The sequence below is a fragment of the Schistocerca gregaria genome, chromosome 2 (assembly GCF_023897955.1).
Source record: "Schistocerca gregaria isolate iqSchGreg1 chromosome 2, iqSchGreg1.2, whole genome shotgun sequence".
NCBI classification, from domain to species: Eukaryota; Metazoa; Arthropoda; class Insecta; order Orthoptera; family Acrididae; genus Schistocerca; species Schistocerca gregaria.
The window spans coordinates 187554969-187582391 of record NC_064921.1 but is presented as its reverse complement, the minus strand read 5'-3'; the positions used below and the strand labels follow the sequence as shown (position 1 = coordinate 187582391).

At 42.0% G+C, this 27423-nt stretch overlaps 1 protein-coding gene across 10 annotated transcripts in view; it reads left to right on the top strand.

Moving 5' to 3' along the window:
* Positions 1–27423, top strand: part of LOC126336656 (dual 3',5'-cyclic-AMP and -GMP phosphodiesterase 11-like) — a 2376149-nt gene that overhangs the window by 2254190 nt on the left and 94536 nt on the right. For all 10 annotated transcript variants that reach the window (XM_050000589.1, XM_050000587.1, XM_050000585.1 and 7 more), the window contains one exon: positions 18508–18682. In XM_050000589.1, the coding sequence (XP_049856546.1) occupies positions 18508–18682 (175 nt within the window). The remainder of the gene's footprint in view (positions 1–18507; positions 18683–27423) is intronic.

The window sequence follows — 27423 nt, the reverse complement described above, 5'->3', positions numbered from 1 at the left end:
TACGGAGGTGGAATCTCTGTTGCTTTTACTTTTCCTAAAGTGAGTGTGGGCACCATCTAGAAAATACTCAATTTTCTTCTCCATTCATATGCATATTATTCGTGTCATCAACGTGGATGCAAGAGCTGTTACACTGATCGTGCCATAGTTCCGACATTTATCGGCCCTTGCTGTCTTCAGGACGGTGGGTGACGTGTCTCACGTCGCATAGATGTGCATTATAAATTGAATAATGATTTAATTGCCCCTTCCTATAACGATTTTACAAATCCTGCAGAAATGCTGTCTCTTCCTTCTACCTTGCTTAATCGCAAGTGTTCCTAACTTCCTAATCTCTGCCGATTTACGATTCTAATTCAGAGTCCCCTGTGCCTTCCAAGTCGAAACCATTTCTTCTTCTGTCACTTTAGAAACAATTTTTTTCCGTTGTAGCGGCCCTCAGTGTACAGTTTGTACTTATCCCCCACTATTTTGCTTCTAACAACTGAACTCTTTCTCCATTATTAATGTTGACGGCCTTGTTTTTAATTTCAACGAAAAACATTTTGACTGTTTTATATGTTGCATCCCTCCTTTCGACGACCATTTCATTTTAGATTTCTTCACGTTTCTCCTGCAGTCTGTTCGCCTTAGCCTCCCTGCATTTCCCGTTGGTCCCATTCCTAAGTGACAAATATTGCTGTATTCATTTCTTTCCCGGGGTATGAGCACATACAGACCTTTTATTATGGCAACGCTACCCAATACGAAATAAACTGAAATAAAAATGAATGTGGTAGGTTAACTCGTGGGAGGGGGGATGGGGGTTTAGAACTGAGTACGTGGAAAGATCGTCCCACCGTACGATGAAGGAGCGCAGTGTGCGAAACTCATAAGCGCAGCGCCCGCCCACGCTGGGACCGTGCCGGCGCCAGCTTGCCCACTTGGTGGCCTCCTTTCCCTGTTCTAATGAAATCCGTGTCTCTCTGCCACAGACCATAATGCGTCATCTGGCAGGAGCTTCCAGCTACACGGTCCCGTAGGTTTCTACACAAGTGCAGTGCATCAAAATATAATTCCCTGGCACCTGCTGTTATTATTCAGTCGTACAATATAGAATGTCAGCTATGCCACTAAAAACTCAGATACCTCTGGTACCATTGGACGTGCCGAAATAAAACTTCCAATACTTCAGAGATCACAAACGGGCGATATTTTTGGTATATGGTCCATCCACGCATCTTTTGATAATTTGAAGCGTTTTCATATACGTTGGCATATGAACGTCATTAACTTTGTAGCAGCATTCTTGGGTTTTTGTGCCAAGTAAGTTTTCCACTTTCCTCTGAGAAAACTTTCACTGCAAACTGTAAAGCCTCTCAGGTCACTATATGTTTTATACTTTTATTACTTAGCGGATAATATTAGCTGCAATCTCAGACGTTTCGCAGATCAGGCGTATGTATAGGAAATTCCATCCTGGAAAAACTGCAGTAATATCCAGCTGTATCTCGACAAAATGTCAGCCTGGTGCAAAGACTGGGAACTCTTTCGTAAAGGAGAGACATAAAGCGTTTTACACCTGAGTATACTTGAAAATCTACGTATCTAATCCGCAAGCACTATGAACTACGCGGCAGAGGATACTTCGTACCATTATTGGCCTGTTACTGTGCTATCCCATTTGTTTATGGAGCCGTTTTTACTACTTCAATCATATTTCTTTAATATTTATTAGTAGGACGCGTTTCGGCAGCATGCCGCCATCATCAGGAGCATTGTAGTTTACATGTACATTAATGTGACTTGTGTGTAGATGATAGTCTTCAGGAAGTTGGATGCCGTGTCTCCAATCCCTATATTGAACAATTTAATTTCATAAACGTTTGGTTGACTCTTTCTCCAACCATTTTAGCACTATCTGCTTGGACGACATACAGGTTTTGGACAAAAATATGGAAACACACCAACACTACACTTCACAATGCCTAATACCGTGTAGAAAATACATTGGCATTCAAAACAACTTTCAGTTGTCTCGGAGTAGAAAATTACAGGCCCTGTGCGGTTTTTAGAGGAAGTTTCTACTGTTCTTCCTTGCAAAATAGTGGGAAGTTCAGGTAACGATGATGCAAGCGGATAGCAATCGCCGCAATTTCTCTCCGAAGTAGACCACAAAGGCTCAATAATATTGAGATATTGTGACTGTGGTAGCCAGGATAAATGCGAATATTCATCCTCGTGCTCATAAAACCAGTTCTGGACGAGGCAAGCTGTATGAACAGGAGATATGTCGTCTTTGAAACTAACGCTGTACCATGGATGGATCTGATTAGCTGAAATGGGCACATAATCCTTGCCAGTAATGCGACTTTGCAGAATAGCCATTGGGTCTATGGAACCCACGATATGACTGCCCAAATCATCACCCAACCTTTGTAATGTTTCACTCTAGGGACGTAAACTCAGCCAGAAGTTTGAAACTATGTGCAACAAGACTTATCTGACCAAATGACCGCCATCCATTGCTACGTAGTCCATGATTTATAGCTTCAGCACCACGTTTTGCTGTTGCGGGTATTTGAATGAGCGATGAATGGTTTTGAAATTCTGTCTCGCTCTTCATTTCCCTGCTTATGGAGCTCCATTCGTGTTGTTTAGTGCTGACAAGATTTGCGAATGCGACATCCTACAGTGACTTTTGCAACTGTCGTCGTCCTACTTTTCAAGACAATCAATTTCAGTAACAATCTGTCACGATTACTCAACACACAGTTCCGTCCACATTTTGACTTAGCGGATGATGTGTTTCCGCTTTCTCTGTATGTGGCATGAATCGTAGGTACAATACCTGTTGACACACAGAACACTTCGGCCAATTTGGTTACCGACGCACCCACAGCTGATGGTTGCGACGTATTGAGGACACTGAACAGGCATGGTTCGCGGTTAAATACATCACTGCAACTTGCTGGCCTGACTAAGCTCTGCATTTACGTTTAAGCGTACATTTCTTGCGATATTTCCGTATGTTGATTGATCGCTGTGTATGTACATTAATCTGAAATGTTATGAGAATTGTCTCCTGAGTGTGCCAGTGAGGTTGTATACCGAAATTTAACCTTTTACAGAAAAATTAATTTATTTTAGTTTATGCATTAAGTGAGTTTGATTAAATCATTTCATTAATTTGTTCATTTTCATTTTTGCTGAAAATTTGTTTGGCGCACTGTAGCGTTGCTCTTGGGGGGGGGGGGGGGGGGGCGAACAGAAAAACAATTGTTATTTTTTTCTTTTTTTTTTGAAAAATGTAGTAAAAGCGGATATTTTGGTGGGCCACTTGGAAACAGAATCAGGGATTTATTACACTATTATAATAACATACGTTGAGCATTAAATACCTGAATAAGAGCAACAGATTGATTTATTTGAGATTGTTCGGAAGAAACATGATCTCTGTGCATTTTTATAGTCGCGTTGTAGTAATACTCGGAACAACACTAAGGGACCAGAAAATTTATAGACTTTAAAATAGATGCAACACTACACAATTAAAAAGAAAGAGTTGATTCAGAAATAATAGGAAAACGATAATGTTCCTTCTGCCTCATGCAGCGTTCGGTCCATCAGCGTGATCGTAATTTCTGGTGATAAACTAACACAAAATAATTATCATTCAAGTAAATGAGGAGATGGAAATCGTCAAGGTAAATTTACTAAAATAAGCACACTTATCTTTAACACACGTGTTTTTAATGCTACGTACCTTTTCATATTAAATTACAATAGATGACCATTGTGGTTAAATACTTTATAGATAACAGTCAAAATGTCCTCTTGATGCTGTCTGTTCGTTATCAATTACAAGAAACTACATGTTTTCTGATTGGCAAAATAACAATTAGCACATATATTGAATATTTTCACATAAAATATAAAATATCGATGCGGAACGCAGCAAGTCCGCCTCCGCCTTTCATGGAATACAAACAGTAAAAGGTGAGGCGTCCAATGCCTCATTTGTCTTGAAATAGCAAAATTCTTTTTTACATTATTAATCGATACGTGTACATAGAGATTTACAGGTACCGCGCAATAACGGCAAAGATAAAGAATAATATATTCTGTCGCTGCTATACAATGGTTCCTTTCTTTTACTTTACAATTGTTCGATAACTTTAGGCCATCAGGCGTTTACTATTGAGCGTATATTAATGTTTTTGAGGCGAAAATTTCTAATATTACAGCACACAGCACAGTAGCAAACACATCATCTTCACTTAGCATAGCCTTTGGAATGTAGACATCTTTAAGTGAGTGTAAGTTTTAGGTATTAATCAAAAGTTATTTCATAAATTTATAATACGATCGCCGACCCTAAACAGTTCAATTTCACTTGGATAAATTTATGTTATTCATTTTGAATACTCAAGGAGGGAAAATTACATCCTGTTTGCTTCTGTGCACTCGCTACTGTCGCTTGTCTTATTTTCCTGATCCCTACGTGCTATATCCAGTGGTGGCAGCTCAATTGTCGTACAGTTTTCATCAAGCACAGGTTGTGTAACTTTACCCAACAGGGCTTTGCGAAAACTATGTCGCACTTCATCCGAAGGTTTCCATGGAGTTTCCCGTGCATCTGTTACATACTCGTCTGCACTGTACCCTCCCAGCTCTACGCATCTCAGAATTCGTTCTGTGTCTGCTGTCATGTGTACTTGGTAAACATTCCAAACCTCGAAGCAGTACTCTAGTATCAGTCGCTCTAGCGTCTTCCTTCACATATATCGCTCACATATCACATCACACTCAAATGTTTGGAAGTACCAGTGCCTGGGAAATATAAAGTGAAACGACCACTTAGGCTCAGTTGTAGGCAAAGCAAAAGATAAGCTACGATTCTTCGGTAGACTGTTGGCAAAGAAATTGTATACAATATGCGTGGACTGCCCATACTTCAGTGTTGCTTTAGTCTGTGAGACTTAGGTCAGATAGGACTAACTAGACACTTCGAGGCCATACAAAGAAGGCCTTGCGTGTAGCCACCGGCTTAATTAACGGACGAGAGATTGTAACAGAAATGTTGTAAAAGTCTTAAGAGGCGAAACTCATAGAAAGAAGCTGTAAATCATGTTAGAACCTCCGTGCAAAACTGTCAGTTAACGTGTTTCAGGTCAGAAACTATAGTAGAGTCGACGTGAGAGCCCTGTCAGCTGATGGCGTTGGTGCCAACTTTCGACTGGAAGTGTAAAACGGCTGTTGACGGAAACAATAGTCGTCTACAGATCTGCAACAACGTTGAGGCTCTGGTATACAGACGTCTAGAAAATCGCGTAATGTGAATGGTTGCGTTAGACGCACGAAGCAGTCACGCCAAGCCCTCTCCAACTGTCAGGGTCATTTTTCAGCGACTCTACTATATAATTATTCTGCGGCCCACTACTATATGTCCCCTGGAGATCGTCCAGATAATAGCTCGCCCTGAAGCCAACAAGTAGTAATTCGTGCTGTGGTATCGTCCAGAGACTGGTGCCACAACAAAGTCGGCGACGCGAATCGGTTCAAAAATGGCTCTGAGCACTATGGGACTTAACTTCTATGGTCATCAGTCCCCTAGAACTTAGAACTACTTAAACCTAACTAACCTAAGGACATCACACAACTCCCAGTCATCACGAGGCAGAGAAAATCCCTGACCCCGCCGGGAATCGAATCCGGGAACCCGGGCATGGGAAGCTAGAACGCTACCGCACGACCAAGAGCTGCGGACACGCGAATTGGTACAACAGCCATTAGCGAAGGCTTGCTGCAATCCGCGACACCCAATGGGTGGCGTTCAATAAGACCACGCCTCCAATTCAGCATAACTGCGCTCTCACTCTGTGGTCAGTATGATGTCGAACATACAAGAGCTCAGTCCCAGTTCATAACCTCATCTAAAGGAGTCATCATCATAGTCTAGGACCAACGAGTTGTTAAAGTTCTGATGAACTTGCACTTTAACAAATGTTGAACATTGTACCTCACGAAAAGAGTTTCTTAATCTGCACATAAAGTGATGCTTTCATAGTCAACGTTGGTTGTAAATTATCCAGGATCCCTGTGACAGATAAGTGTGTCAGAGTTACATAAATCCTTTGTTCATTAATGTAATGAAGTGAACTAATATTTCATGAGCCATAGTTCCTGTGTGTCCCCTCACCGAGCAGTCTAAGAACCAACAGTTATAAGTGGACATAGTTTGTCTGGTCACAACACGTGCCATGCTCCTTCAGAAACGAACTTAAATGTACGGTAGAATAAAATGTACCCTCTGGCACCCACTTCAGGGCGATTGCCACGGATGTAACAGCAGCTCCTTATTAGACGAGAGGCTACACTAGTAAACACTTCGAAAAGTTATCAGTAATAGGAAAATACTCGAATACAGAGTGATGCTTCAGCAACACATTATAAAAAGATCAGATAGGAATCTAGTTGGAGACACTCTCTCGAAACACTTGACAAAGTACGGAGTAGGGAAAACAGGTATTTACAAAAAGGCGGCCGCCATTTCGTTAGTGCAGAGCGAGCCATCAACGAAACTTGTTCGGAGAACTTGTGAAATAACATAACGTGTCTGTAGTCTACATAATAGGGAAGACATTATTATTGACGGTGCCAAAAATTCGTTAAGTCTTGAAACACCCGCTCTGTTTTGAGTGGAGCGCTGTCGTGCCACAAAATACACACACTTTCGCCCCAACTGTGTTTTTTCTGCCACCGTATATGGTGGGTAGCATGTACGCTATTGCTCAAAGGTTTTTGGAACATTAGTGGTTTTGAGGAAAAATTCAGATTGGAACCAGATATGGTAGACATACTCATAATTTAGTTTTGGAACACTCTCTTATTGAAACTAAATACAAGAAGTCAAATTTTACTCTCCTCAAAGTAGCCTCCTTTGGCTTTAATCACTGCACTGCATACGCGAGCCATTCTTGCTGTCAGCTTCAGCAGGATTTTCTCGGTGATATGCCGTCATTCCTCTTGTAGTCTGGTCCGGAGGTGATGAACGTTGGTAATAGCCCTTGATTTAACTGCCCTCTCCAAGTGATACCAAAGGAGTTCAGTAGGATTACAGTAATGGATTGGGCCGACGAGATTTTTCAGTTCCTTCTTTTTTTATATAAATTTGCCAAATACACTTTAGACAGTTTTGAAGGGTGGAAATTGGAAATTTGTGGACTGTGGGACCAAACTGCTGAAGTCATCGGTTCCTCGGCTTATGCACTACTTAATCTAACTTAAACTAACTTACGCTAAGGACAAAAAACACACACACACACACACACACACACACACACACACACACACACACACACACACACACACACACACACCCACACACACACCTATGCCCGGGAGAGGACTCGAACTTCCGACAAGGGGAGCCGCTCGAACCGTAACAAGACGCCATAGACCTCACGGCTACCCCGCGCGGCTTTTGATGTGTGTTTATGGTCGTTATCTTGCTGTAGGACGAATCAATTGCTAATCAAACGACTTCCACATGGCTTTTCATGATACCGTAGAATGCGCTGGCAATTCTTTCTTCATTGTTCCTTTTATTTGTACAAGATCACCAGTTTTACTGCCTCCAAAACATCCCCATACCATGACGGAACCGCTTACATGCTTCAGTGTTGGAGATACAGATTGGGGTAACATTCGCTTACGTGGCAACCGGCGAACAAACTTGCGTCGCTTTGTTCCAAAGAACTCAGATTTGGATTTGTCAGTTGAAAGTACGTTCTGCCACTGAGATACTGCCCAACTTTCACGTTGTCTTGCCCAGTGTAGCCTCTTCCGCTAGTGATAGACGCCAGTAATGGTTTCTTAGCAGCCACACGCCCGTTAAGGTTAACTGCCTGAAGACGTCTTTTCACAGTACTTACACTCACCATCTTTTCCGTATTATAATTGAATTCTGCTGCAAAAACTGGCGCTGTTTTGAAGCGATCACGTGTATTTGTGACTACTATATATTTATCATAAGTTTTGGTCTACCGTTTCGAGGTAGGTCCATATTCCGGCCAGTATGCGCGTACCTCTGGAAGGTATAAATGACACATCCCAAGGAAACACGTTCTTGAAATGCAATTTGTCGCGTAGTAAGACCGGCTGCACGTTAAACCACAATTGCAGAACGTTTTTTTTCTGCTGAAAGCTCCTTTCTTCGTTCTGTTATCGATGCGTACACTGAGGAATCACTGAAGTTCACTCTTTGATACCTCGTGCATAACTGCATTCCCCCTTTCTTACCTGTAACAGTGTTCACGGATTTATTTGAACACCATCTAGTGAGGAAAGAGTATATTTATACCACCACAATGCTTGGAATGTGGACAGCATAAGACCTGATATTTATGTTTTGAACGATTTCATTTTTAAAAAAGTGGACTTTACTCTCAAACATTACATTGAGCATGTTACTGGCGAAACAATATAGCTAATTCGATATGAATGTGATAACTAGCTTTTTTTGTCTTACTTTCAGGGCGTTCCAAAACTTTTGAGCGTTAGTGTATCTGTGTACCGTTGCCTCGAATTAGTTCTGATAGGTTGTCTTAAACAATTCGGCATATTAGCTAATAGATAACGAGGCTAGTTTTTACTGCTTATTCTACATAAGCTGCTGTAAAAGAGAAATGATTCTTCATTTGAAAATTGTTGTTACAGCAAATCATCAGGTTTGCGAAGATCATTTTAAAAAGTGAAGTACCTGATTTGTTGGCAAGCCTAGAAAGTTGATATCGTCATCATCTTTATTGTGGGTTAGTATTCATTTTTCGTTTTCAGGTATTAAAAACAAGGAATAAGACTTTATAATTTTTTTTGGGTCAAGTAGTCGTCGTCGTAAACGTCCACTGAATCACCCAGAAAGGGACTTTTTTGGAATTACGCACCTTCTGAAGCTGTACGACGTAACAAGCAAGACTGATAAAGTGCTGAAATTCCTGTCATCAGTGATGTACATTTCATTTGTGCACACCATTGTTGACGGCATTTATGTGCCGTCTAATGTGACATGGACGTTTACTCTCCATTTGACCGCTGCAAGACTGTCATTGGCTATACAGATACAGAGCAACAACACCAAAGCACCAAGTATTGTCTGAGAGAATTAATACGTGTCGGTACCGGAGTACTTGCGGAATACTTCTAAATGCGAAGTCTTTATATTGGAAAGTCACTCTAAGTCACCTTACTTCTGGGAACTCTGTTAAGCTGTTAATTTTCTCCTGAAAAGCAGCTCGTGGAAATTCCTAAATTCTGGGAAAGAGCGATCCTTTCATAACGGTTTGTTAGTGACAAGTGAGACAAAACGACGTAGGCTAGTGTTTGTCTGGACGAGTGCCCTTACAGTTCCAGGAATCGGTGAGGTGTGAGGTTTCAGTTGCCAACGTCCAGAAGCACGGCTGTTACAGAAATTCTTGGCCATTTCGCAGACATCGACTTGATGTTCCCATTTTACCCAAAAAACCCATCTCAAGTTGGAGAGCACCTATAGTTTATTAAGTTGGTTCCATAGAAAAACAAATAAAATCGTTAATTTATTGCTTTCACTTTTTGTATAAAATTATGCTTCTGTAAAAACGTGAGAGTCTGATTTTTCACACTTAACAGCGTCCTAATTAATTTTACTCTGTTCCAGACCATTTGAGCGTCTCTCTCTGCGGACTTTTTTTTATAATTAATGCCGCAGATTCAACAAGTTTCAAATTTTCTACAGAGTTTGATTGCTGCAGAAAATTTAAAACATATTCGTATATCGTTGATAACGTAATCACTTGTGGACTACACGCGTTAAACAAGTAGTATTAAATTCCAAAACTTACAAAGTTTGAAATTACTTAACTCCAATACTTTCATTGTTGAGGAGAAATTTAGAAACATATCACAAATAGATATGCGCTCTATATGAAGATGAAGGAATCGAGTGACTTTGATAAATATTAACTTCGTCCCGGTTGTCACTAGCTTCAACCAGCATTGTGATTTAGTAGTTTTAACATGTCGATAAAAAGATTATTTCAGACACAAATTTCATACAACATCTCAGAGAGCGCTAACTCAGCAAGTCATTTCTGCTTTCGTAGATGCAGAAGCTCAGTCGTACGCTAACTCTGACCGCGACCATAAACCAGTCAATAACGGTCTGTATCTATCGATTTGGCAGTTCTCATCAACTGACTCGCCGCTGATCTAAGAATGTAGGGACGTACTTGCCAGCACACACGCCTGCCATATAGGCAACCCGGCTTACTCAGCTGCGTAGTGTGTTGCTCGCTGTACTCCAGACAATGTCAAGACGACGCCAGGCATCTTTCTGCTCATTGCTCACTAAAACATTCCACATTAGTTTAAAGTTAAACAATTATTATTCACCCTCTAAGTTAGGATTAATTTATTTAACTCGAACCTGCTGTGTAGTGCCGACACGGTTTGTTTGACTAAGATTATGCTTTCCGTATAGACGAATTCCATGCACACACTTAATCAAGAATGTGTAAAAGCAACACAATTTTTTCTTGTTGACAGTCTCACAATTTTTGGGAGGGCTGACGTTTGATTAGAGAAGTATAACCAGAAGTAACTCCACGTACCATGTCTGCCCTTGCATAGTCTGTTGGTAATTGAAGAGAGCTGTTCGTAAGCTGGATTAGGGTATTTACGTGAGACAACTTTATTATTCTGTTGGTGTTGTTGATGTTAGTATAATTCAAATCTTTGTCCAGTATTCCATATAAAGCTCTCTGTGATTTCTTTAAATGATCTCGGAATAAGTTTTATATATTTTTTTAAAATCTGAGTCCATCAAATTTTATGGGACCATGAGAGCCAAGCTACTTGGTGATACGTCACTACGTAATTCATAGAAATCTGATGAACAGAATTTAAAAAAAAAAATAAAAAATAGAGAAAATATTCTATATACGATGCATAATACGTTGCAGTGCAAGATTCTATTGGGAGTGATTCCAGAACAAAATGAAAGGTAGCGCCATGAAAAAGCGTTTTAGCTCTGATTTGAAAGTCTGGGATTTAACACTAAAATTTTTCAGTTCTTCATTAAGTGTATCGAAAGTGAAGAGCTGCAGAATAATGCACATCTTTCTGTACAGGGGTTAAAAAAAACTTATTTAGGTGCAAATAATCTTTCCGTCTAGGTTTCACTTACTGAATATGACAGTTTATTTTAAATGGGTCGATATTAAGCGCAGATTCTACGAGGTATCATTTGTACAGAAATGGTAGGGACAAAATCTCGAGAAGCCTGAACAGCATCCTGCACCAAACTCGCCAACTAACCGTTCTGACTAGGAATGTCTGGGTTAATAATGTCGTCCAGCTAAAGAGTGTTGGGTGACTGCTCTCTCCAGGTTCTATCTTTTTTTATATAAAAAAAACGTCATCTGGCGAAAGTAAGAACTTCATTTTGTGACCAATCAAACTGGGCAAGTTTTGGAGAAATCACTCGTTAATATCAGTTTGGTAGGCTTTTTAAGCCTTCGTTATCACAGAAATTGCCGCCTTTGTGGTAACGGGTAATTTATTAATACCAGTACCTAATGTGCTGGTGTGATACGCTCGCAACGAATTCCTCTCTTGTGCAAACCTCTTGTAATGTATCCTTTGCCTGGCAGTAAACAGCAAATATAAGTGGTAGAGCTAATTAAATATGCTTAGTGATATGCAGAGTTTAAGTAAAGGTTTCTCATTCAAAGGACACAAGACAAAAGCATTAGCAAGGTGCAACTACCGTCATCTAGTTACTAAATGACCTATCTGATGCTAATTTAACTTTGGAAAAATGAGATAAGCATTCTTGCTGATCGCTGATTGTTTCACCCCGTGCGTGGTGCAGAACGTACAATTGTTCGATAAGCGGGTTAACCATGGAAAGTGCCAACTTAATTTCCATTTCAGATAGTGATATGAAGATAATTCTGGCTTCATAACATAGCATTCAAGTTCAATTTGAACTGAAATGTTCAAACAGAAACATGCGTTGCGACAGCAAGATGTGATGCGGGATCGTACTGTTGGCTTTCGAACAACGTACGATACCTTTACTGACGCGTCTTCTGCTAGAACAGAAAATACACAGCATAAAAACATACGCGAGGAATCTATAGGATACTACATTAATGGTAGACACTTTTAATAATTATGCCCAAGTATTATTCAGAACAGTATAAAGTCAGTTACACATACCTACGTCTGTAATGCAAGACAGAACAAGCTAGAGTGAATAACGGGAAGGAGCTTCAGACTCAACAAACTTCAACTGTTTTTAACAACCGACTTGTAATATTTTTACATATACACATTTATCTTAATTTATTCACGATTCTCTTTTTATCTTTCGCTTGGATGGGTGTACATTTTATTATGACATTTTACCTCTCACGCTTTACTCTTTATCTCAGAGCAGTACTTGCACCCAACAAGTTGGCTGAGATTCTGAGTCGAAACGTCCGGAAAGCAAAGGCATACCATTTCCAGTAAGACGATGACTGGTAAAAATAACTTTCATGTTGATGAAAGTTTTACCTTCTGTAATTGCTCGCTAATAATTTTTTGTATTAAATTTTAGACTGGCTCACGTCGTTGTTGCGTTTTTACGCGATACTTAATTATAAACTGATACCGCCATCCTTTGAAAGTGCGGCGTCACAGCTCCCGCGTGTCCAGAACGATTCGGTACGATGTATCTGCTGGCGCCGCGGTGGAGAAACGCCCACCGGCTCAGCCGGCTGCTTGTGCGTGTCCGGTGTTGCGTACGCTACCTGCACGCACCGTCACGCACGTGCGCGCTCTCCAGCCGTGCGTGTCGTGCGGCGCCGCTATTCCCGGCTTACGCCTCGCTGTATTCAAAGTTGCACGGTCACCGCGAGGAACCGCTCTGGAAATGGGTGTGTCGCTTTCCGCGTTATTTCTGCGCGGCCGTGCGGCCGAGCAGTTTTAGCAACTCGGCGCTACAGCTTTCCGGAAAGACCGACTACTGTGTAGCGTGGGAGGCTGGCAGCGTCGGTTTTTGTGATGCGTGAGGTGTTACTTTGCGGACTGTTCGCTACGGGCCCATACCGTCTGTTGGAGCAGAGCAAGCTGCTAAATTTCACTCTCCTCTCTGCTTCTATTCCACCCCCGTCCACTGAAACAGTATTACATCTAGATTTACACCCTGTAAGCCGCTTTATATTGTGTGGAGGGGGTTAGTTCTGGCACCACTACGGATATCGTTTCACCTACGTGCGAGGACGTCTGTCTCCTAGCTCTCTAGCGTTCTGATCATTTAACGAGGTGTGTGGGAGGAAGCAGTTTTATGTCTGACACTTCTTGAAACGCACATGCTCATAATGTCGACAATAATCCTCTCCGATGTGTTCTTGTCTCATAGCCGAAGGGTGGGAGAGACAGTGGTGCATGAAGTACCATCTGTCACAGACAGTAAGCTGTTTTCATTAGTATATACGTGGATGTGGAACGTATTACGAAATAAGTCTGTAGTGACTGATAAAAAATTGTGCAAGTCCGGGATTTGTACTAGAATTTACTACTTCTCACGAGTTGTCACCACAAAATTTTCAAATTTCGTCCTATTACTTCGGAACACCACAACCAGAGGTTTTCCCGGCCAGCATATGGAAGGGACACGGGTGAGAAGAACTGATTTGGTGGAAGACGATGGTATCCCCTGCCGCTGGGATGTAAAGCAACTGAATAAAATGAAATGAAAGGAGTCAGTGCGGAGGAAATGAATGATATAAGGCACGGAAATAGGCGTCCACATTCCATTATCACCGTGCTACGACTCTGTTATGCGTCATGGGAAGTTGTTTTCAAAAATTGTTTCGCCGTCGCGTCAGCCACGGAAGATAAAAGAGGGCATATTCATCAGTTACAGTGTACTTTTATCACTCCTCTGCTATTGCAGCCCGGAAGACGACACTAATCGTATTATCCTCGGCTGTGCTCTACCATCGCAAGGAACAGCATGTTTACTACAGAGTGTAATGAGTAATGAAGTGTGTACAGCAGTTCCCCACTAATGTAAAGACATTGTGGTGTTATACACACGTCATCAACTATTTGCCCACTGGAGAAATAACGTAATTTTTTTAACTGTTTACCCCACACTTCACACACACACACACACACACACACACACACACACACACACACACACACACACAGACAGAGAGAGAGAGAGAGAGAGAGAGAGAGAGAGAGAATTAAAAAAAAAGTGAAACTACGTTACACTGTTGTTTAATGTTTTAAAAGTTAGTTGAACGTATCATGTCCAGAGGGGAGAAATACCCTTGTTCAGTACTTCAAGCGGTATGATATTTGGGAAGGGAACTCACACGCACTGTGACGGAATTGATCGATATTGCGGAGTTCGTGGCCTCTAATGCTGTGTCGCTAAAATGTCATCTACGGAAAACATTGAGTTCCTACCTCTGGTAAGGCTATTTTTAGGAGCTAGAGAATGTGTAGTAATGGACAATCTAACTTCGAAACTGGCAGCAGTAAACTGACGAAAAACCGAGTATACGGACTGTCTGAAACTTTTCATATTTGGTTAAACCTGAAGCCCTACGACGTAACACGGCCTCTGCACTAACAGAACAACAAGGATTGGTTCTTGCGAACTGGTGTTCCGATCACATCTAAGAACTGGCTGCACTCTTAGTGTGAACGTGTAAGCAGTGTCATCACAGTAAATCGGAAATCATATCGTTAACATGACGCGTGTGTTCATTGGAAAACATTAATTGTCAGTCGTTAATTCGAATAGCTCACGCGTTGTTGAAATACCGCGACTAGTAATCAGGGAGGAAAAACCAACAAGTATTCGTGTCATAATGCGTGAGTTAAGTATCATTTCTCGCAAGCAGAGTGTCAATATGATACATGCACCGTTATGCATTAGAAGATAGTTGTGGAAGAACTGTGGGCGTGAATTCTGCAAATCGATTATCCCATAGAAACCGCAATCAAGATGGGACAGGAGATTAAGCGTGAGACGCCTACGATGCAGGGAAGTTCCGTGACAGTCTGTGTTGTGCGCGCGATGGCGGACTTCCCCTCGCTTGTTACGGGCGTGGCAATGCTCGCTCGTAGTTTGTATAGACGAACTCAGGTATGACCGCTACGTTGGTATTGTTACCCTACTGCTTTCCTTTCCCAGTACTGATGGCGATTCTTTTATTGTCACTCGTCCTTCACAGTGCCAGAAACTTAATAGCGGAACAGTGCACTTATGTGCAAGGACAACTGTGCAAGACTGTGGTTAAGGTCTTACGGTTTTGTGTCCTGTCCAGTCTGTTGCCCCGGATTTTGGGGAGAGGATTTTAATGTGCTGCTGGGTGACTGGCTCACCCAGGTTTTAGGTAAGAGGTCCGCCAGTCACGATTACCTACTTGTTTCACTTTCATTTCTGTTCTCTCTTCCTTGTGTTTCCGTTCCTTTCTTAGTGCGTTTCTTCTCCTCTTGTTTTGCCTCTGTATGTGATGATGTGGAACTGCGTCAGGTCTGTGTCTTTTAGCAGTTCTCCTTGTTCACTGTCCGTCTTCGCTCCTTCGCCGCATGAGTTCCTGCTTCTATGCGTTTGGGCGCTGATGACCACGCTGTTTAGCGCCCTAAAACCTCAAACCACACACACACACACACACACACACACACACACACACACACATCTCAAATCTTAAGAGATTCGAATTAGGGCACTTGTAGTAATAGACGGTGCACTTGTTCTGAAAATGTCAGATGATACATTAGATTTTCTTAGCTGTCTTCGGAAGGTGGCACCTGGAAGACATGCAATAAAAGCAAAGTAGCTTGAGGCACCAATGGCTGAGTTTAGTTAACATTTTTGCAGAGGATCTGATGTGCCAGGGTTTGGATTCGAGAAATACTGCATATTGGTATTGTTTAAGTTCAAGGACATTTTTGTTGTTTCAGTGAACGGCAGTTTCCTTTTGTTTTATTTACCGCCGGCCGGGGTGTCAGAGCGGTTCTAAGCGCTACAGTCTGGAAAAGCAGGACCGCTACGGTCGCAGGTTCGAATCCTGCCTCGGGCATGAATGCGTGTGATGTCCTTAGGTTAGTTAGGTTTAAGTAGTTCTAAGTTCTAGGGGACTGATGACCTCAGATGTTAAGTCCCATAGTGCTCAGAGCCATTTGTTAACTGTTTATTTCATCTCGTAGATGGTGGAATTGTTGTGTTGTTGTTGTTTTTCAGCAAGTCTGTACAAATAGTTCAAATGGCTCTAAGCACTATGGACTTAACTTCTGAGGTCATCAGTCCCCTAGACTTAGAACTAGTTAAAGCTAACTAACCTAAGGACATCACACACATCCATGCCCGAGACAAGATTCGAACCTGCGACCGTAGCAGCAGCGCGGTTCCGGGCTGAAGTGCCTAGAACCGCTCATCCACAGCGGCCGGCAGCAACTGAGTGCGCTCATGCAGTAATTTAGTAAGCCCTTCAGTGATCGGTCTCGTGGAATCAAGGAATCGTCTATTTACTAAGACAGGGAAGTGAGGAGGTAACAATTTTGGGGGGACTTGATTATATTAAGCAGATTCAAAAGGATACAGACTGCAGTACTTGTGCAGAGACTGAAGACACAACACCAACAATAGGACAACATTCTCCCTCGGAAACTAGTTCTAGAAGTTCAAAGACGCGAGTGCCGTATCCTTCCTCGCTAATCTACTGCGCATTAACTCCTTAAGAGGCAACATTCCTGTGCGGTGCTCGTCACAGCAGAATGTCGCTCACACGCATTTCCGTAAGACCACATTCCTATGACGTCGGCATTGCTGTCTTGCAGGTGTTCGTCTCGGCGTACTGCTTCGAATCTCGTCACCGCGCTGACACGCACACACAGGTGCCTTCCCGTTTCCACGTTTCAGAGCGTCAGAACGTGTAGTGCCGTGATTCGCTGTTTGCGTGGGAGACTGTGATGCGACACTGTTCCTCGCATTGCTCTAGTCGCTTTTGCTTGGCCGCTTACACCGGATAGTTGTATGCTGTCCAGGTGGGGACCTCCGACTTTAGCCAGCTAGATTGTTTACGTTTCAGGTTCTTTTACACTTGTCGTAAACTTAAGTTACCTTCACTCTTTTACAGTAACGCGAGCCATTGGAAGTAAGAGTGATTTGAGGTGTGCCGCAGGGGAGTGTCGTAGGACCGTTGCTATTCCCAATATACATAAATGACCTTTTGGATGACATCGCAAGTTCACTGAGGCTTTTTGCGGATGATGCTGCGGTATATCTAGAGGTTGTAACAATGGAAAATTGCACTGAAATGCAGGAGGATCTGCAACGAATTGACGCATGGTGCAGGGAATGGCAATTGAATCAAAATATAGACCAGTGTAATGTGCTGCGAATACATAGAAAGATAGATCCCTTATCATTTAGCTACAATATAGCAGGTCAGCAACTGGAAATAGTTAATTCCATAAATTATCTGGGAGTACGCATTAGGAGTTGGTTCAAATGGCTCTGAGCACTATGGGACTTAACATCTGTGATCATCAGTCCCCTAGAACTTAGAACTACTTAAACCTAACTAACGTAAGGACATCACAGACATCCATGCCCGAGGCAGGATTCGAACCTGCGATCGTAGCAGTCGCGCGGTTCCGGACTGAGCGCCCAGAACCGCTAGACCACCGCGGCCGGCGCATTAGGAGTGATTTAAAATGGAATGATCATATAAAGTTGATCGTCGGTAAAGCAGAGGCCAGACGGAGATTCATTGGAAGAATCCTAAGGAAATGCAATCCGGAAACAAAGGAAGTAGGTTACAGTACACTTGTTCGTCCACTGCTTGAATACTACTCACCAGTGTGGGATCCGTACCAAGAGATGATTGATAGAAGAGATAGAGAAGATCCCACAGAGAGCAGCGCCTTCGTTACAGTATCATTTAGTAATCGCGAAAGCGCTACGGAGATGATAAACTCCAGTGGAAGACTCTGCAGGAGAGACGCTCAGTAGCTCGGTACGGGCTTTTGTTGAAGTTTCCAGAACACACCGTCACCGAGGAGTCAAGCAGTATATTGCTCCGTCCTACGTATATCTCGCGAAGAGACCATGAGGATAAAATCGGAGAGATAAGAGCCCACACAGAGGCTCCCACCTTTCTTTCCACGGACAATAGGAGACTGGAATAGAAGGGAGAACCGATAGACGTACTCAAGGTACCCTCCGCCATACACCGTCAGGTGGCTTGCGGAGTATGGATGTAGATGTGGATGTAGATTGATTGAGACAGAGATTCTCATTTCCTGTTGATATTGTTGTTTTTGCTGTTTCGGGTTTCGATACGAAGACCAGTTTCGTGCATCTCTCCACTCTAGCATATTCTGTGCGAGCCTCTTCCTACCTGCGTCCACTTGAACCTGCTTGAGTATCTGGGGTTGGCTGGCGCCTGACGGGAGTGTGGTGCGTTGTTGCAGGCCTGCACCTGCGCACGGCGGCCGAGGAGACGAGGATGACGGCGGAGACGGCGCCCAGCGCGGTGGCGCCGCCGGGCGCCGAGGCGGCCAAGCAGCAGTACTACGACCCGGAGTACGCGCGCATGGAGGCCTGGCTCGACGAGCACCCGGACTTCGCGCACGACTACTTCCTGCGGTCAGTACTGCCGGCTGCCGGCTGCCGGCCACGCCGCACCAAAAGCGGCGTTCTGTCGGTTAGAGAAAGACAGAATGACGTCTTGTGTAGACCTTGGGCTAGGTAGGGGACCGGCGGGTATTGTGGGCCATTTAAGGAAAAATGGAAATTACTAAGTATATTTATATAAGAAGATGCTATCTGTTCTTTCGGACATGTCCGAAAGAACAAATACCATCGGTGACCATGCAGCTCGTTAGAATGAAATTACAACCCTTAGCTGATTCCAGACGTTGACATATGTCAACGGGGACAGTTGAAAATGTGTCCCCCGAACGGGACTCGAACCCGGGATCCTATATGCCAGACGCTCTATCCATCTGAGCCACCGAGGACACAGAGGATAGTGCGACTACAGGTATTTATCTCTGGCACGCCTCCCGCGAGACTCACATTCTCAACGTATTGTCCCCCGCTACATTCGTAGTGCTCCCGCCCATTACACTCATTACTCGCGGCGCGTTGCCGATTCCCGTAAGAGTTCGGGCACTGGTTCTGCATCCACACATGATGCAGGAGATCCCGGGTTCGAGTCCCGGTCGGGGCAGACATTTTCATCTGTCCCCGTTGACATATGTCAACGTCTGTAAGCAGCTAAGGGTTGTAATTTCATTCTAACGAGCTGCATGGTCACCGATGGTATATATATATATATATATATATATATATATATATATATATATATATATATATATATATATATATATATATATATATATATATATATAGGGTGTTACAAAAAGGTACGGCCAAACTTTCAGGAAACATTCCTCACACACAAATAAAGAAAAGATGTTATGTGAACATGTGTCTGGAAACGCTGTATTTCCATGTTAGAGCTCATTTTAGTTTCGTCCACCTACGCTCAATAGAGCACGTTATCATGATTTCATACAGGATACTCTACCTGTGCTGCTAGAACATGTGCATTTACAAGTACGACACAACATGCGGTTCATGCGCGATGGAGCTCCTGCACATTTCAGTCGAAGTGTACGTACGCTTCTCAACAACAGATTCGGTGAGCGATAGATTGGTAGAGGCGGACCAATTCCATGGCCTCCACGCTCTCCTGACCTCAACCGTCTTGACTTTCATTTATGGGGGCATTTGAAAGCTATGGTCTACGCAACCCCGGTACCAAATGTAGAGTCTCTTTGTGCTCTTATTGTGGACGCCTGTGATACAATAGGCATTCTCCTGGGCTGCATCAGCGCATCAGGGATTCCATGTGACGAAGGGTTGATGCATGTATCTTCGCTAACGCAGGACATTTTGAAGATTTCCTGTAACAAAGTGTTTGAAGTCACGCTGGTACATTCTATTGCTGTGTGTTTCCATTCCATGTGATTTGAAGTAATAAAATGACCTCTAATATGGAAAGTAAGCGTTTCCGGACTCATGTTCACATAACATATGTTCTTTCTTTGTGTGTGAAGAATGTTTCCTGAAAGTTTGGCCGTACCTTTTTGTAACACCCTGTATATACAGTATATATAACTCTTACGGGAATCGGCAACGCGCCGCGAGTAGTGAGTATGATGGGCGGGGGCACTACAAATGTAGCGCGGGACAATACGTTGACAATGTGAGTCTCGCGGGGGGCGTGCCAGAGATAAATCCCTGCAGTTGCACTATACTCTTTGTCCTCAGTGGCTCAGACGGATAGAGCCTCTGCCATGTAAGCAGGAGATCCCGGGTTTGAGTCCCGGTCAGGGTACACATTTTCATCTGTCCCCGTTGACATATGCCAACGTCTGTAAGCAGCTAAGGGTTGTAATTTCATAGTAATTTCACAAAATATATTTCTAGCTTAACTCAGTTACTAGCGAAAGAAAAATCATATTTTCAACTCCTTTCCTCTATGTATGTTTTTGGATAGGGTCCACCTTTAGCAAAACACAGTTTTGTTTTTTAACCCGAACATGTCTCACTGCAATTGCAGCATCTTCAGTGGGCTTTCATTTTCCATCTGTTAAAGATAAAAAATGGTCTTTGTTGTTTGTATATATGTAGCTATTAGTTTTTAAATCGTAATTACAGATATTTGAAAAAAAAACAAATTACGAATTCATACCTTTTTAGCACATGGTGTGGTTTTTCTGATGTGTTGTGTTTCTACAGTAACTGTTTTGTTGCACAGTTTGCCATCTGCAACCACTTGTACCTTAAAGTAGACAAATTGTTTGAGCCAAAATTACGATCTGAAAACTTGTTATTTCTATGCGTGAAATTATTTAATTCTATGTGTGTGTCTACTTACATGATGTTTCACTTACATTTTCCATTTAATCAGCTTCATCACTGTCAAACACTATACACTGAGTTGCCACTGTCACTGTAACTGTTTCACTGCTTTACCAGCTGAATCTTTCAGAGGTGTTTGTTTTTTTCCCGTGTGTGTGTGTGTGTGTGTGTGTGTGTGTGTGTGTGTGTGTGTGTGTGTGTGTGTGTGAGAGAGAGAGAGAGAGAGAGAGAGAGAGAGAAGGAAAAAAAAATCACAGACTCCTCTGAAAGATTCAGAACAACCGCCAGGAACACCTTCAATTGTTGCACTGCCCGCCATGTTTGTTTTTACAGCTTGTAAAGCAGTGAAACGGTTACAGTGACAGTGGCAACTCAGTGTATAGTGTTTTACGGTGATGAAGATGATTAAAAGGAAAATGCAAGTGAAACATTATGTAAATAGACACACACACAGAATTAAATAATTTCAGGCATAGAAATAACAAGTTTTCAAATTGTAATTTTGGCTCAAACAATTTGTCTGCTTTAAGGTACAAGTGGTTGCAGATGCCAAACTGTGCAACAAAACAGTTACTGTAGAAACTACACATCAGAAAAACCACACCATGTGGTAAAAAGGAATGAATTCGTAATTTTTTTTTTCAAATATCTGTAATTACGATTTAAAAACTAATAGCTACATGTATACAAACAACAAAGAACACTCTTTATCTTTAACAGATGGAAAATAAAAGCCCACTGAAGATGTTGCAACTGCAGTGAAACATGTTTGGTTTAAAAAACAAACCTGTGTTTTGCTAAAGGCGGACCCTATCCAGAAACATACATATTGTTAAAGCAAACATGGAAGGAAAGAGCTTCAACCCCAAGATGATTATTCATTCCTCTAAGTAATAAAAATATAATTAACAGCTTATGAACATAACAGAAAATGTAAATAGAATTAACCTTGCATTTTGGGAATTTTAAAAATTGGCAGGTAGTATGGGCCACACCAATATGATTATGTTTATCAATTAAAAACATTGTTTTGAATAGACGTTTTATTTTTCCATACTATACACAGTGTATTACATATTATAGCTCATTTACCCTACGATTTGTTTAGCTTCCAGAGACCACAAAAATAAAGAAGTAAGTCGTCAATGTCCGCACAGAGCTCATGTGCCCAGCCTTCACACTTGTTGCACTGGATCCAGTTTTCCTCCTAACTTTCTCCATGCTTAATACATTTTACATCTGTAACGTCTTAAGAAATGCTTGGTATAGGACTGGTATTACCAAAAATTTTGATTTGTTCATTTTTCTTTTCTTATTGATCCTCGTTTGTTCTTGTTTTGAAAGTTTCATTTATCTCTTTTTCGGTTGTGATTTTTCCTGTTGCTTTTCTGATACTTTCTGGTCAGTCAGCATATATTTTTTATTGGATTGATGTCAATATTTTGCTTCTGCCTTTCTTCTCCGACATTTCAACCACTTTTTATTGCACAAGGGCAAATGCGACACCTCTTTTGAAACACGTGCAAAATCAAAATGTTCACTTGAGTATAGTGCATTGGAGGACGTGGTGGTCTCTCCCGAAGTAATTGTAGATTCTGCCTGGGAAGCAGGCTGAGGAGGTTTTTTCTTAAATGTTGGCACAGTACCTTTTTTTAAAAAAAAAGAAGAACAAGAAGGAAATGAGTTCCGTGGCCCATACCACCCGAATGTAGCATGACCCGTACTATCGTACTCACACTGATATGAAAACATCGTAGTAAGCGAAACATTGTTAGAGCTAACGAAATGCAATTGTCACTCTCTTATATTAATAGAGCAAACTAAATGACAGCTCTTGTTTTTAAGCATGTTCTTACCTGTAATGATGCAGAGTGATGTGAAAAAGTATTCGAGGCAACAACTCGCAGGAGCACAAATAGAATATAAGCACTCACAGACGATACGACACTGGGAATCTAACTCTCTGCAAATGGCGTACTGGCGCTAGCAGCAAAGATTACACTGCTGTTACCTAGTAGAGAATAGCTGAAATACCAACTGGCCCATACTACTCGCTTGCCCATACTACCCGCCGTTCCCCTGCCGTTTTTATGCCCAAAAGAGCATCATGTAACTATAACTAACCTACAGTACAGTGTAAAAGATTCAGTGTTACACACTTTCTCCAGCTTGGACCAATGCAGCAAATCGGTTGTATGTTTTGAGGTGACGAGTCATATGACAGCAACTTTCACATATACAGATGGCTGTTATATTCGTACGCTATGTTTAGAAGGGAAGTGCATTGGCAGAGCTTTCATTTTTACTCAGGTGAAACGTTGACCGGCGTGATTATGGTCGCACGACGGAAATTAATAGACTTTGAACGCGGAGTGGTATTTGGATCTAGACGCACGGGACAATCCATTTAGAAAATCGTTAGGAAATTCAGTATTCCGAGATCCAGAGTTTCAAGAGTGTGCCAAGAATAGCAAATTTCAGGAATTACCTATCACCACGGACAACGCAGTATGGATGGCTACAGACGCAGCGTGGCTCAATATTTCTGCAGGGGACTTCAAACGATTTGTGGGAGCCATACCGCATCGAGTTGCAGCACTACATCTAGGAAAGGGTGGTCCGTCACGATGTTTAGGAGGTATCCCATGACTTTTGCACCTCAGTATATGTGGTACGCCTTAAGAAGTATATGGGGGCACCTATTAGTTCATAGGCGGTACATGAGAAAACCTGAAAAACGTGGTTTTTGGCTAGCAAAACCGAGCCGCGGTTTCCGAGACGGCTACGCACAGCAATTGACAAATTTTTTCGAAATATTTCTAAATCCCTACTTCGAAAAACTGAAAATTTTCTTGATGTTTTTATCCCTTTCCGAAGTACAGAGTTTCAATGTTACCCTATTTGTGCACGTAAAACACGCACGTAATGTGCGATGTAAAGCGAAAACGTAGTTTATAAACTGCGTAGCACGGAGAAGTATGCTGTAAAGTGCCTCTGTTACCATCGGAAGGGTTCTGTAGTACTGAAGCACATGCAAAATTTTTGTCCACGTTAAGTCCGTTCTGAGGTGTAAAATAGCTTTCATTTCAATTTCACTTAAGTAAACTAACATCCTACCTACTCATAAGGCTCTTTTCATATGAGTGACTTGCTCTGCTGTGACAGGGGAAAGAAGGGAACCAGCCGAAAAATGCTCCTATCGGAGCACAAAAAAAGGCTAATATGTTCCAGTTTTTAAATACTGTGACTGGAAAATGGGATATCATTTGCCTCATTCTGTCTTTCTCAGCACCTTTAAAAATTTTCCCAAAAATTTTGGCATGCCAAGGTAGTCCCACTTCTTTATGTTGAGAGACATCGGAGACAGTGACAGTGCGAAAGAAACGGAAAACTAATAAATACTGGAAGATAGCAGACAGTGGTTGTGGTACAGGAAGAACGAAGGAGACAGTGACAGTGTGAGAGAACGAGAGGGTCTCAGATGCCTTGGAAAGTAGTTGACTGTGGCGAAGAGTGTTAGGAAAATAGTGAAAAGACAGTGCCAGCGGGAGAAGAAAAAAGATATGGAGAATGTAAAAGTGAGTGAGAGCCATTGATAATGAGTGAGAATCTGTGAATGACGTTGTCAACGAGGAAGAGAAGATAGTGATAGTGATAGTGAGAACAGATAGAAGAAATAGGAAGAAATGGATGAGATAGTAGCAATAATAGATAGACACTGACAGTGAGAGGAGACAGTAGTAGTAGGACAGAACGAAGTGTGAGCGAGTTACAGTTAGTGGAGTTTGGGGGAGTGAGATGTGAGTTGCACGCAAAAAATAGTTTGAATATGCTTGCATCTCAAAATTTTTGGGAGAATATGTAAAGGTGTCGAGGAAGGTAGATTGAGGCAGCTGGTACACCACATTTCAGTAAGTATCTTTTAAAACAAGAGCATATTAGCGTATATTGTGGTCCGATAGGAGCATTTTTCCGCTGGTGTTTCTATACGCATCCTTATCTTCCATCTTTGTAACATGGCTCCTATGCGAAAGACACAGTACTTTCGTTATCTCGCATCTGCCTCTCTCGTCGAGAAGAACCATCAGTATTAAATGCCTACGTGTCACCATAACAGTGCCCCACATTTTGATGGTATGTTGTTTGTGTCAAGTGAATGAAATTCATTGAAATAAATTATCTGGAATCAGTGAGGATGAAACTAATGAATGAGCAATGATATGAAATATCTTCCGTCTTTACATATTCATTACATTACAATTTTCTGAATGATGTTCCCTAATATCATTGCATATTCAATAATTTCTTGTTAGGGGCCACCGACCGTTACACTTCAGTGATTTTGTTTCATACCTGTGCTAGGTAAGCCAGGGTCCTATACAAAATCCATTCCCTCACAGGTACTACACCTCGGTCAGAATAGCAGAGCCAAAATGGGGTTGGCAGTTGGCGACTGTACACAGCACAGAAGATGTGACTCATGTTCTGGTTTGTCATTTGCTATGGTAGCTGTTTTATTAACTAGCTGTCAGTCACCTTGTTCTCTGGGGAAACCTTTGGTGACAGTGTTAGAAAGTAGCTGGAGGAAACAACATTGACTGTGAAACTTAGAATCGAGCCTGGAGGCGTCAGAAAGCCTCATGGTTAAGGGAACTGCTCACGAAAAGCGTGGGACATTAGACATGCATTCCATTTTTGGCATGACGTTACCAGTGTCAAACGCCTCTTCCTTTTATTGGGGTACTGTGTCACGAAGCTTATATAAGCTAGCGATGGTTTGAACATAACCACAAGGCAACTTAAAGCTAAGCCCTCGAAATCGCTGAAGAGCTATGTCAAGACCAACTGAGGAAGTAAACAGCAGTGACATACACTTTCGCTCCGTCAAAGAAACAAAGTGTAGAAAAGTGTGTGTTGAAATGACTAGACGATGGATAAATACCAGAATCATCAAACATCAACGGTACTGCAGGTTGTGACAAGTGGAGAAATTGGCCGTGGCAGAGTACCCGCTATCGTAGAACAACAACGTTACAAAATTTGCCGACACGCAGGTTCTCACTGTTGGGAGGAGCTATCACGCCAGCTTATTCAGATAAGTCACTGAAATCCATAAATACGACAACAGTTTTAACAAGAAAGAAGAAATCGTCACAGTAAACGGATCCTGGACTGCCGTGCTGCAACGAACGACCGTTTTGTATGTAACGTTGCAAGAACCGCAGTCTCATCTCCAATCCCCCACCAGCAATGGAGAGTGGATCTTCGACGATGCAACCTCTCGTGCTAGCGAAACGTCAAGAGAAGTCATTAAACAAAAGTCAGCTACAGATCCCGAGACGAAAGCCAACAGGCATTAGGGGAAAGATTGGCAGCACTTGTTGCAGCAGTTTTATGAAGAAACAGTTGGACAGTGTTGTAAGAATGGAGTAACGCAGCGTTCTAGATGGAACTGCAAAGAAACGAAATAATTAGTGTGCTGTGAAAACTGGAAAAGATCGATATGAAATTTGACGGTGTACTACCTATTAAACGGAGCCGTACATGTTCCTTCCGCTCTCTGACTGGAAGGCAACCTAGCTTAAAGTGGCGATAAAGCTTTAAATTTGAGCTCAATTGAATTGATTATTTTCCTGTCTCAAATTATTGTTCTTTGTTTAAAATAGTTTCAAATAAGGCTCCAATTTCTGCTTTATTCCCATAGTAGTGCAAAGAATTTTTTTTACGGTAAAGTTAGTTATTGGTTGTTTGGGGGAAGAGACCAAACAGCGACGTTATCGGTCTAAAGTTAGTTATTATTTTGTCACCTGCAGAATGCTTGAAATATGAGTCCATCACTTAATATAAGAAAGATTCACGGAAGAAACTGAAATAATCTTGGAATGATGAGTCAAGCTATCTTGTGTGAATAACAGTATGTGGAGACTACAGTGGTGTTTCGTAAATCGTTTATTAGTTCCTCGTAAAGTACAGAACAAAGATATACTCATTGGTTGTCTTAAGTGACTATCACAGCTCATCAAGTTTGTTTGAAAAATAATCACAACAAGAAATTCTCACTTAAAAGTCACACCTGCTGCAACATATTGCTAATAGTGGAATCGAACTTCTTGCAGTTCGGGTGTGTATCTCAAGGAGATCTCAGACTTTAATTGCGTGAATCTTATCTCTAACGTATTGGGAGAAGAAGAAATCCGTCGCAGTCAACGAGCACGGCGGTCGCAATGCAAATGTGCGTTTCTGCCTGTCTAAAACCGTGAAATGTTTCATATGACGTTTTCCGTATATTGAGTAATCTATGGGAGCCTGGTGCAAATGGCACAGCTAAGGTGAAGTTTATAGTTCCAGCAATCTCAGAAACCGGTAATCATTTTTCTGCAACGGAAATTTGCTCATTTCTGTCGCATATAATCAGTAACAGCCGTTCAGTTGGAGATTGTCTCAGTTGTTCCATG